Source organism: Pygocentrus nattereri, chromosome 8, assembly GCF_015220715.1.
Source record: "Pygocentrus nattereri isolate fPygNat1 chromosome 8, fPygNat1.pri, whole genome shotgun sequence".
Classification (NCBI taxonomy): Eukaryota; Metazoa; Chordata; class Actinopteri; order Characiformes; family Serrasalmidae; genus Pygocentrus; species Pygocentrus nattereri.
In genome coordinates, this window is record NC_051218.1 from 9,948,251 (window position 1) to 9,960,898 (window position 12,648).

The window sequence follows — 12,648 nt, forward strand, 5'->3', positions numbered from 1 at the left end:
ACATGAAATGGTTATGGATACACTCCCTGATATCCGAGATATTGTTTTACTACAGTTTTGAGACAAGATTTTGCATAAATTTGTGAATGATCTCTTAGACATGGAAGCCCGTTTCTGACACTGGAAAAAATATATAGCCTTTTAGTAAGTCATGATCATGAGAAAGTTTTCCATAATTATGACACAGTGTCTCGTAATTATTACTTGGTGTCTCTTAATAGTAACTTACTATATCATAGTTATGACTTAGCATCTCATAATTATCTTTCTCAGAGCTATTCTAATTAGAAATAAATCATGGTTATGAAATGCTACGTCATAATTGTGAGATACTAAGACAGTAATATGAGAAAGTAAGTCATTATTGTGGAAAACTTTCTAATTTTTTTACAATTTACTAAGTGGCTATATATTTTTTCCTGTGGCGTCCAGACTTTAAAGGATGTACAGTATACCTATAATTGTTTGTAAATGGCTGTGATAAATTATGATCAATCTCATGTCAGTCCTGCTTTTTATAACCGCTATGATCCGCTGAAGCTTCTCAGGTTCCACGCTGTTTTTATGGTTGCTACGGTAACGTGAAAGACGGCTCAACTGTCCAATCGCTGGCCTGTGTATGACTAAAAGCTAATAGCCAATCAGAGCGCGCAGAAGGCGGGGCTTGTCGGAAAACAGGTGGGAAAAACACAGCGCTTGTGGACCCGGCGCGCCGGTGCAGCAGCACAAGAACATCAGTGCTATGGATTTACAGAACAATGCTCAGACAGAAAGCGACCCCGAGTTTTTCTGCCCCTCTGTCCCGACAGACCTATGCAAGCAGAAAGAACAGGAGAAACTGTCGGGTGTTGTGAAAAGCGTCCACCGAAAACTTCGGAGGAAATATATTGAAGGTATGCGGTTAGCCAGCTAACCTTAGCTACCGTAGTTAGCTTCGGTGTCTGGTTTGGTTAACCGAGGCAGGACTGATTCAAAAACAACGAAAAGTTGGTACGAAAGCATAAGCAGCACCATTTCGCTCATTCTGTGTTCGTCATTTTTGTTGTCACAGGACATATTAACGTCAACTAACCGCTCGCTAGGCAGCTAGCTAGCTCCTGCTGTCATTTCTTCGCCTCGTTAGCTGGGGCCAGCTAGCGTTAGTTAGGCTGATGGAGGTTTAGCTAGGTCAGCTAATGCTTGCTGGCTTGGACGAGGCTGAAGTTGGCTTCATTTTCTCCAGCTTCTGGCTCGAATTTTAACGTTCCACCTTAAATTGTGCCGCTGCACCGTTTAAGGTGGAACGACAAAATTCGCGTTAGCTTCGTCTGACTTGAGTTGGTTCCTGTTTTTCCTGAGTTGGCCGACTTCGCATTTTGACCGCCAGCGTGTTAAATTCACAACGACAGCATAAAATCAGCACGTAGAACTTTTTTATTTGAAGTAGAGAAAATGACTGAAGCCTTCAGAAAAAGCGTGACTGCTTCTGAATGCTGGACTGGCTCATTTGACAGCTATTGCGCACATAGTTAGCTAACTCCTAACTCACGCTGCCAGAATTCAGCCCAAATTCGCCTGCTGTGTCCACAAGTTGTGACGCTCTCTGCAAACAGCAGCCCACAAGGTTTCCTTCAGTTTGCCAGACAGTTTTCCTCCTAATGGGGCAAAGTAAAGTCTTGTTTTGCTCTATGTAATACCACAATTAGACCTTTCTTAAAGTGGTGCGTGAGGCGACAGGACCTGCAGCCTTTTAACTTTTTTGTTTATTTATTTATTTATTTGTTTGACATCCCAGTATCTACTCCAGTAACACACGAGCCCCTGCACATTTAACCAGTTGACAAGTGTGTTGAGTTAGATTGAGAACTTGTAAAGTCTGGAGTTTACAGGTGTTGAACACTCATGAATTTGAGTGAATCTGATTTGTTGCGATCACTTTGAACCTCGGTGAACTGTCACACTTGCTCAGACAACTCTTTGACATGCGAAGGGAAAATTACTGGGGTTTGAAATGTGCCTCTACCCCTAAATGATTTCAGTTAAGTGGTCCAGGTGATGTCACTGACAGGAAGTAGCTCATGGAAACTAAGAAAGCAGAAGTGTTGAGGTTGATGTCTGTTTGTTTTCTTTATTTGTTGTTAAGTTTATACAGGTTATAAACAAAAACGTGTTGTGTCATACTGTTACTGGACACTTCTGGTTTAAAATATTGTTTAATAATAGGTTTTTACACTTGTATAATTCTGTTTGTATGGCCTACTTTTTAACATTTCATAACTCTAGAAAACTTTTCCAGATCTTCCTGCTCGTGGCCTAACAGCCCAGCACACAGTAATCCATTCAGTAGGCCCCACAATGGGATAATAAGGAAGGCATGATCTCGTCTGCCGGGCACAATATTCATACTTAGAAGGGCACTGCAGTTTGTTTCAGTCGCTCTTGTTGTCTAATTTTCTCCAAATCTGATAAAGCCAGTGTTTTCTACTTGGTCATGGGACAGCTTGCTTGTGCTCACAAGCCCTGCTCAGGTTGTTTTGAGGCAAAGTTTATTTCTCGATGTGGACTCACAAGGTGCTGTTTTTGTGGCTTACTTAATAATTCAATTTTTTAATAATTCAATTTTGGGGTATTCTGGGTGTCTGTCTCGTCAGAGTTTAAGTACTATCACACATCAGCTGTGGATAAGTGCTGACATGCAAAAGTAGGTAAAGGTTTTACTCTAATTTGATACAGTCTAACCTGTTTGCTCTGATCAAGCTTTTTTAATGTTATACTACTTTAGTGAACTTAATATATGTTGCCTTAAAGGGAAATTCCACCATGTTTCAAAATTCAGTTCTGAGATTTATTGCAGAGAAACCTGCAGACTCAGATTTCTTTACAGTGGTGGTGATGGGAACCAGGGTTTTTCTACAATGTAAATGTTGCCATTATATTTACTCTCAAACAACCAGTGATCCTTCAAGCTTCTGAGTTTTCATTTGGTACATTGATAATTGCAGAATAGCAGTAAATCTGAAAAAAAAAAAAACAAGTTTTCATTTTGCCTTACCATTCTCTGCATGCCTCTTTGCAGTGATTTGAAATTTCCAACCATTTGTTTAGGCCAAAATTTTATCTGAAAACTATCATGAAAATGTATCAGACATCAGGCAGCGTATTCGTAATAATTGAAATAACAGTCTGTGAGTGAGCTTTTGAGGGACATTATGTGCTTCAGACGTCTGGTATCTATCACTGTGAACAACTCTGACTTGGTAAGTTTCTAAGGAACATTTCACATCAAAATTTGTTTACATCTTAACAAATTTTGAAACATTGGTGGAATTCCCCTTTAAATGTAAATTAATGCTAACGATGGCATTTATTTAGATGGCGATATTGGCAGCGTTACATTACATGAGTGTTATTACTTTTTTATCGATTTTCACTGTCTGTCATTGGCTCAGAATTTTCATACTGATATATTACTGAGGTAGTCAGTTGATTTGCTTTAAAGATAATTACCGTAGCTTTCTCACACTATGAAGTGTCGGGCCCAGGAGCACTCCTTTCTTCCCAGGACCCAGACATCAAATTAAATCAATTGCTATACACTTATACTTTTAACTGTTCTGAGCTTATATTGAAAAAAAATCCAACTGAATAAAAAGACTTCGAGTGCTGAGTCGGTGGAAAGAGGAAAAGGCTTCAGCCTTTATTAAAGCATAGCTCAAGTCATCAGGAGTTTAAAAGTAAAATGAAAAAATAAAAAAGAATTGATTTTCTCTCTAAATGTAGGTCGTATTTTAATGTTGAACCATTTCCATTTTCAAGTTATTATCTGCTGATGTTTGTTATCAAGCCTGTCTGTTACATTGAATGTACCTGTGATCGCTGTCTGCTTGGATGCAGTGGGGGACTTTGAGAAGATATGGCGTGAACACTGTGAGGATGAGCAGACTCTCAGTGAATATGCCTTTGCCATGAAGAGTCTTGCTGACAACCACTGGGCCAAGAAGTGTGAAGGAGAGGGCCGCATTGAGTGGTGTCGCAGGTGAGCAGTGTTATGTAATGTACTATTTGCTTAAACAACTTGATATAAGATGTGCTGCACACACATGGAGCTTTTTAATCCATGAGGTAACCTTGATGAGACTCGGTAATCTTAAAGTGACATTTCACATAGAAGCACACATGCTAACAATGCAGTAATGGGCCAAATTCCAGTTACTGTAGGGTTATCAGTATTATATGAGGAATTCAGCATTAATGTGTGTCACATTTTTGTTTTGTTGTGATTTTTCCTGTCTCAGTGTTTGTCAGGAGTACTTCATGGATGGGGGGATGAGGAAGGTGTTGGAGAAGGATGAGAAGGCTGCGAGGCATGCTGCAGCTTCAAATGGAGCACCTTTAAATGCTCAACCAGACTCCTCTCTGCCTAGGTTTGCTACAGTTCCCAATCTGGATTTTTTTACTCCAAGTTATTTTTATGGTCACCTAACTGTAATTTTTGAGTGCAGAAAACAGGCTCTGCTTCTGTTTCATATTATAGGTTAAGGCCCACTGTCCTCTAAAACTAAGAAGTGGGAAATCTCACAGGACTATAACTGCAGTAATCTAATGTAATGCTATATTTAGTAATTATGTATACTGATTTCTATATATTTTTTCTTTTTCTTTTGGCTCAGTTTTAGCTCAAGTTTCCAGTTTGGGAAGATGCGTTTGCTGGATGTAGGTAGTTGTTTCAATCCCTTCTTGAAGTTTGATGACTTCCTCACAGTAGGAATTGACATAGTGCCTGCGGTGGAGGTATGCATACACAATAACACGTGCTAATAATGTATTATTTAAATAGTCCTTACTGTTTTCTGGATTTCTGTAACTACACTATGTGCTATACAATTCTACAATGCTATTAGTGCTACAAATATATGTTCAACCAGGGTTGAATAATAACAGAATATGTGTAACAGCATTACATAATCAGGTTACAAAAAAGGTAACTGCAATCAGATTACAATTATAAAAACAGGGTAAATACCAACAGGATTACATTCAAAAGCAAACGTGTCATTTTACTCTGAAAGTTTTCTTAGAAGTTTCTCATTTGAGGAAAGGGGAGAGGCTGTCCTGCTGCCAGGAGAGAATTCTGAAGAACTGCCCTCACAGCAGCAGTCCATGTTTTTTTCTTTCAGCCAGTCTTATGATCTTTCTCTTGTTCAGAAAGTTTAGCTAGTACATTATTTTTATTGCCAGGCCTGAAATCTGCAGCATTTTCCCAACCAGGCGTATACATTATCTTCCACAACACCAGGTTCTACAGCTGTGAACTGATCTGCCAGTAAAGTCTTTAGTCTCTCTTTATTGCTCTGTAAAATTTTAGTTTTAAAATCAGTTTTACTGATTATAAATCAACCAACGACTGGTAGACTTTTATTTTCACGTTTGTGGTTGCTTTCTTTCTTCTATAGTTTTAAAATGATCGTGCAAAGTCTGAAAATGTGTTCAAAAAGTTCATTATCTGTAACTAAGACGATGAGCTCCAGCTTAGTTTTTATGTGAAATTGATGCCTTTTTTAAACGCATGCACCCCGAGAGCTGATTAGTAAGCATCTACAAAGAAAACGACCATTGAAGTTTGGCCATGATGCACCATCATGAAACTTGATGAACCAGTAAAGCCTTTTAGCAGGTAGAACACAAAGGATGGGCAGTTAGTTTTTAGAATGACCTCTATTTATGATAATTGTTGATGGGGGGTTTCAAAATAAGATTTCTGCCAGAGTGATCCTGTGATTTTGGCATGATAAACATGCCATGATTTTTAACAAATAAAGCAAATAAAGAAAAGTCCCAGGAGAGCGTTATAGTTTCTAGCAGTATATAAGCTTTTAGTCTCAGCATATTTATTTTTTTCTTTTATTTAACCATAAAAATCACTCCTTTTTTCTGGGGAGCAAATCTAAACACAAGACATTATAGTGTTGGTCGAATTTGTTATCTTTGTTTAAAATATTTCCATATATTGCTCCATTTAGGTTTGAGATCACTGACCTTTTCTGTGATATATTTAATATCTAGCTCCTTTATAATATCACCTATAATAGGTCATTCTGGTTCATAAGGCATTGCAGTATTTGTGTTTGATGTGTTGTAAATTCCTGTAAAAGTCTTTTTTTTCTCTTCTTTATTTAATTTAATGTTTTTAATTAACGACAAGTAAAACAAATGTAACAAATTAATCAGATTACCTTTTTACGTTTACGTTTTTAAAGTAACCCTCCCAGCCCTGTTCATAACCATCCTGTAGATTCACCCATTGTATTTGTGTTTTCTGTCTCCATCTCCAGAGTGTGTACAAGTGTGACTTCCTCAACCTGCAGCTGCAGCAGCCTCTGCAGCTGGCCACTGATGCACTTGAAGCTTTCTTACGGCAGCTCCGTGCTCCTATTGACGCGTTGCCAGCACAGCTATTTCACGTGGTGGTTTTCTCACTGCTCCTGTCGTACTTCCCCTCACCATACCAGCGCTGGCTGTGCTGCAAGAAGGCCCATGAACTGCTCACACTGCATGGTCTCCTCCTGATCATCACGCCAGACTCCTCCCACCAGGGCCGCCATGCGCTCATGATGCGCAGCTGGCGTGTGGCTGTAGAGTCACTGGGCTTTAAACGCTACAAGTACGTCAAGTTCTCGCACATGCACCTCATCGCCTTTCGCAAAGTTTCCATCACCACCACAAGCGACCTTGTGAGCCACAACTACCCAGAGATGCTCTACATACCGCAGGACTTCAACATGCTGGAGGACGAGGAGGGCTTCACAGACTGCCGTGAACCGACGCGCTCTGATTTTGAGGATGACCAGTTAATGCGTGGCTTTGCAGAGCTGCCAGATGCTCCTTATGACTCCGACTCTGGCGAGAGCCAAAGCAGCTCAGCACCTTTTCATGAGCTGGAGGACCCCATTCTGTTACACAGCTGAACCCCACTTCCAAATGCCTAGCTTTGCTGCCCTACAGCTGCACTGGCAGATTAACGCTGGGCTGTTTTCCCTGCTTTTTTATGATGCAGTTTGCACAAAGTTTGAAGATGATGTTTACACAGATGTCCCCCCCCTAAATGGCACATCTGGTAGGGGAAAAGATGTCCTGGGGTGAGTCCTACTGTTAGGATTCAGGTTCAAATCATGTGCCATCTGGGGGTTTATGAGAATGCAACTGGCAGGATCACTCTCTCCCCCTGTTGTTGGTGATTTTGAGGTAGCATTCTTCATTTATGCGCAAAGCCTTCTCAGATTGTCGGTGATAATGTGTTTTACTACATTTTGAATTGATTATGACTAAATTGGGGAGAAAAACGTTTACACTTGGGTGGTTCGGAATCTGAATTCTGAAAATTTATTAGGTGAAAGACACTGTGTTTTACACATTTAAACATATCCACACGCTGAAAAGAAACTGATAATAGTTTTGTAGTTGAAAGGGTTTGATTTTGTAAGTAAAGCCACTGAGTGAGCTCAGGATAAAGGATTTGTGTGCTCTTTCTCAGTCCACTTTTCATACAGTGTCATCTGGACAGGATTTGTCAAAACCTTTTGAAGTAACATAGACTTTTTGTATTGTAGACTCAGACATTGTCAGTGGCTAAAAAATACAGTAGTTTGATTAGTTACCGTAGAGAGTTTTAGCGCTGTTTGATCATTTCACGATAGGTTGGCTGCTGTTGGACGCTGACAGTAGCTTGTACAATTTTATATCAGTATCTTTTGGTATAGATTTGCCAGTGATATTTGTAGCATTTTAGGTGTTCAACAGTATCAATACGTAGGCTATGTGTATTTGGCTTGCTTATGTGACACTGTGACTGTAACTGTTTTCTAATGGATCACTTTCCATGGTACAAATCATGCAAGGTAGTTGTAGTTCATAAGAACAATCTTTGACAAGACTAAGATGGGGGGATGTTTTGCCCCTTTATAGGGGTTTTTGAAAGGATGTTGTGCAAGACCTTTTCTTATCTTCTGATCAAAAAGACCTAATATTTTTTAGTTGTGTAGCTGTGAACTTTGGAAGGTAAGAGTTGTAACCTACAGGCTTCTGTCCTCGACACAGGCTTGCATTCTGTCCTTTTTGCCATGCCTTTACTGAATACTGAATGATGATTTGTTACTTTCACTGAAGATTTTCAAATCAAAGGATGATTCTCAAAGACTTATACCAATGTCTTAAAGCTACTTTTTTTCATTATTTACTGTGTGACTGATTTGCAACTCATTTAGCTCTTAGATGCATACATTGAACCTTTGTGGCTAAAATATATTAGTTACATGTTTGGAGAAAACTTTAAACCAAACCGTTCAACTTTTCTGGATGATTTACCTCAATGAGGTTTTTCTTTCATATCTTGTTGTGTAATTGTGCCAAGTGCTTTACACCCTCTTTGTATTTCACTGTGAAATAGGCAGTTTCTTTCACTGCAGCAGTTGCACTTGTTTATGAACACTGTCTACGGAGGCGTTTAATAAGAGCTACTTGATGTTGCTCTTGCTTTCTCATAAGAATAGCAATAGATCCATAATTTTAGAGGAATGGTTTAGTGGAAATGATCAAATTTACCCAGTTCTCCACTCAGTCTAGATATAGTCAATCAGCCAAAACACGTTGGGTGTCCAGATTTTGCTTCTGTAGTTTTAAACTGGAGTTACATGGCTAATGTTTCTAACCAGCACAAGAAGTCCGTAGACTTGATACCTGACGGATACCCACAATTTCTCTCAAAACGTATCCAGGAACTGTGCAGACTGGTACGTGTGGTTTAGGACACAGTATGACTTACTGTGAACTATTAAAAATGAGAAAACTTTTAATTAAAAAAGTTTCGCACTATTTCTGGTCTCTAAAATGGTTGCCCCCAGAATTCAGCTACACTGAAAAGTTTTGTTCATATTTGTAGGGTACAGTAAGTCACACTGTGTCCTAAACCGGGGGTTCTCAACCTTTTCCACCCTAAGGCCCACCTGTACTACAAAGAGGCCCACAGGGATACTGAAATCAAAATCGGAAAGATCAACTGAAATCAAAATCCACTTATGTATTTATGGCTTGCAGTGTTGTTACCATCCCACTACAAATTACTGACTCCCTCTGAGTTCAGGCCCGTGGACCGCTAGAGGGTACTTCACGGCTCATTAGTGGTTCATGATCCACAGGCTGAGACACCCTGTCATAAACCACATTGACAACATTTTTTCAAAGATCTATTTTTACAGAAACAATTTGGGTGACTGTTGGCTTCAAGTGTTTGTTAGCAGTTTAGCATTCTTAAAAACTGAGGTGCTTTAGTTAAGAAAATGGTTCTGTATAGAACCATATGAATGCTCAAAGAACACTGCTTGATTAAAGGGTTCATTGCATCATGAAATTGTTCTTTGGATTGATGGAGAATGTGTTGCAGATGGGTCAATGGAAAGGGTTTCATAAAGCACCAAAAATGTCAAGCTTGTAACAACAGATGTATCTTTTTTTGGTGCCATATAGAACCCTTTCCTACAAGGTTCTGTATAGAACCATCTGCAGCACATTCTCCATCAATCTGAAGAACCATTTCATGACTGAAAGAACCCTTTAATCATGCAAAAGGCTCTTTGAGTGCTCATGAATCTATTTTCGGTAGAACCGTTTTCTGAACTAAACAACCATTGAAGAACCTTCTTTTTTAGGTTTGTGTAAAGAAGCATAATTAATAGACACCAAATATGTCTTGGCTAATCAGTTACATCTGGCATAGTGGAAAATTTTGTAAATTAGATATTTTCCTGAACTATTCCTTGTTAGACGTTACCACAGCACAATTTCTGACCTGAATGTTTCTTTGTCTGTATGACAACGTACAAGATACACAGATGATTCAGTGGCTCTTATTAATCCATCAAACGAAAGTGTTTAATTTCTGAAAGCTTTGTTTGAGTGGCTGCATATATTGTTCCAGTCTGACACATTTCTGAAAGCATAAGTCAGTTTTAAGGATGCCAAAAATACCAGCCCTTCATTGTGATGTGAGTCATTTTATATGAAGACATTGTTTGATGACAGTGGTGAAGGCACACAGTGAAACACTGGTTCGCCTGTTTGATATCGAATCAGATAAACCCTTAAGGTGCCTTTTAGCCCAAACTGTATTTTTGCATCTGAAGAAGGTTGAGAGAATTGTGATTGTGGTTTGCTGCTTAAGGATGGACAAATCCTGAAATTCTATGAATATCAGAAACCAAACTCTGAACATTTGAAAGAAAATGCTGGCCTTTAACCAGCTGGTGATAAATAGCATCACTAAATACTGTCAGCCACTTTAATCGCATTAGCAATAGTATTTATAGGCTTTGTGTTTAGTGTGTATTTAATTCATGAGAATGTTGGACATTTTACAACAAAAAAGCTTTTTACTCTGCTTTACTTGATGTGTTCTTGCATTGTACTGCCTTGTCTTCCCATGGCCCTGATCCACTGTGTGCATAAATAGTTTCTCTTCAGTGTTCGACTTCAGGATTGTTGGTGTGAATTGTTGTACATTGCTCCTTTTATAATTAAATATAAATGTTGGCTATAGATGCAAAAACATACACACAAAAATAAATAAAAATCATTTTACATTTGATTTGACTGCGCTTATCAGTGATGTGGTGCAAGGCTGTTCTGTACGTCATTGATTTTCAGCAACACATTCCTCTGAACTTAACTGCTTTCTAATGTGAATAAATCTGGATAAAGCTTTATTTATCCAGTTTTTTAAATTAATTTTTAGCAGTGTTCAGCCACCTCCAGTCTTGTAGCCCACACTCACTGCACAGTTTCATATTTTGTTCACCTTCATTGGCAAATAATCAAGCCCTTCAGGAGTTGAATCAGTGTCTAAATTCACAAACCACAGGTGAAACCATGTTTCACACATAACATGTACACAGGTGCAAAAGTGAGTGAAAATCTTGTGTAGCCCCTTTGTAGTATTTAATATACAAAAAAATAAGAAAATGAGCAAATAATTATATACAGTATATAAAATTAGTATACATACAGTATTGCAACATTTCAACATATAGTTTTTGTACACTAATATAAGTTATGGATTAGTTTTAGACATTGTCATATATACAATTTGTGAGCCTGAGGTAGATAAATGAGATGCAGGGTACACTGGATAAAATAATGTGTTATTCATCAATTATACTAAAATGATGTATTATACTATATTTATACCAGATATGGATAGCAGACGTGAAGCTATATGTGCAGGTATAGATCAGTTTTTGTGATCATGACCTTCATAAATACAGGAGGAACTGTAGCCATTACTGTGAGCTGTTTTGTGAATATGAACTCTGGAGTAACATGACAGATGTCCCTTCTTTTTCCATAGATGTACATTTCAGTGCGCGTCTTCACAAAGCTAAGTAGATGTGCTGATTTAGGGTCCAGTTCATGTCTTGTTAATAATAATAGTGGCCACAGGTCTATAATAAGTATGTCTGCTCTTAGTTCACGGAGATGTGTTATAGACGTGTACAGACTTATAACAACAGAAGCTGTTGTTACAACATTTAGCTGGTAAGCTGGTCACAGCATATTAAATGAGTCAAATTTGACAAGAATACATGGAAAAGAAATGTAGGCAGCACATAATTCAAGGTGAGCATAAAGATAAAAATCAAATCTAAAGAAAATGTATAAAATGGGGAAGAGAAAAGACAAAAAGTGTTCCATATATGTTAAGGTGTCTTGAGATTATTTTTTATTTAATTAACAATAACTTGCTTTTCTTACAATTTAGCTCTTTATATGACTCGGGGTTGTTTTTAATTACTATACATGAGTGTTATTTTAGAAGATTTGTACTATTATTTATTAATGAAATGGAAAACTTTTACTCAGCTTTAACTCCTTACATTTTCTTTTACATCTTCACAGCTCCACTCATTTCAGATCTCAAAGTCCATTAGATTTATTCATTTGTCAATCAGTCAAATTCCCCTCCATCTTATTTTTTTTTTTATTTTATTAAAACATCCAACCAAGTTCATAGCAATTGATGTGAAATGAAATTGACCAGAAGTTTGCACATTTTTATTTTTATTCTTATTTTGGGGGGGGGCAAGCACGACCCATTAATTACTGTATAACTGATCTCACATCAATTTATTTTCAAAACATTTATTTTTTACTTTTAAGCACTTGAGTGTGCTGATACTTTCTGACTTTTACCTTTTGGCTTCATACTTACACTTTAAACTGAGATATTGACACAGTTCCTATACTGAAGTACAGTTTCTCTGTACTTTGCTTGCCCTGAATATGACTTCAAAGGAAACAATGCAGCATCAGAGTACAGTTGCTAATTTTTGCTTATTAACATAATAGTTGGCAGATATAATAAAAACTGAGAACATGCTCAAGGCAAACATCAGGTTTATTTTCATCATTTAAAATTCTTCAATAAAATTATTCAGCCTTCAATTACGGAGCCACTAAGGTGACACAGTGATTATTTTTCTAACAATGCATAGCCACAAATTAATGCATTGAGGCCACAATTTACTACATTGAAGCCACAAATTACAACATTGAGGTCACAATTTACTATTTTGAGGTCACAAATTACTATATTGAGGCCACAACTTACTATATTGAAGCAAG

The 12,648-nt window shown here is 37.9% G+C and overlaps 1 protein-coding gene across 2 annotated transcripts; it reads left to right on the forward strand.

Annotated features, from left to right (window-relative positions):
* Positions 1-706: 706 nt before the first annotated feature.
* On the forward strand, positions 707-10,495 carry bmt2 (base methyltransferase of 25S rRNA 2 homolog). Of its 2 annotated transcripts, none has more exons than XM_017690345.2 (5): positions 707-893; positions 3,874-4,015; positions 4,275-4,403; positions 4,650-4,770; positions 6,312-10,495. In XM_017690345.2, exons 1-5 carry the CDS (start codon positions 743-745, stop codon positions 6,942-6,944), a joined length of 1,176 nt encoding a protein of 391 aa, XP_017545834.1. In that variant the 5' UTR covers positions 707-742; the 3' UTR covers positions 6,945-10,495. The 2 variants fall into 2 exon arrangements, with proteins under 2 accessions (XP_017545834.1, XP_017545835.1); XM_017690346.2 differs by lacking the exon at positions 707-893 and adding an exon at positions 1,776-2,680.
* The last annotated feature ends 2,153 nt before the right edge of the window (positions 10,496-12,648 follow it).

What these genes read in the sequence shown, in the direction of transcription:
- bmt2 (XM_017690345.2), top strand. Translation starts at nt 743, where the DNA reads ATGGATTTACAGAACAATGCTCAGACAGAAAGCGACCCCGAGTTTTTC. An exon ending in TCGGAGGAAATATATTGAAG is followed by an intron (nt 894 to 3,873) that starts GTATGCGGTTAG and finishes GCTTGGATGCAG; the next exon opens with TGGGGGACTTTGAGAAGATA. An exon ending in ACATAGTGCCTGCGGTGGAG is followed by an intron (nt 4,771 to 6,311) that starts GTATGCATACAC and finishes CTCCATCTCCAG; the next exon opens with AGTGTGTACAAGTGTGACTT.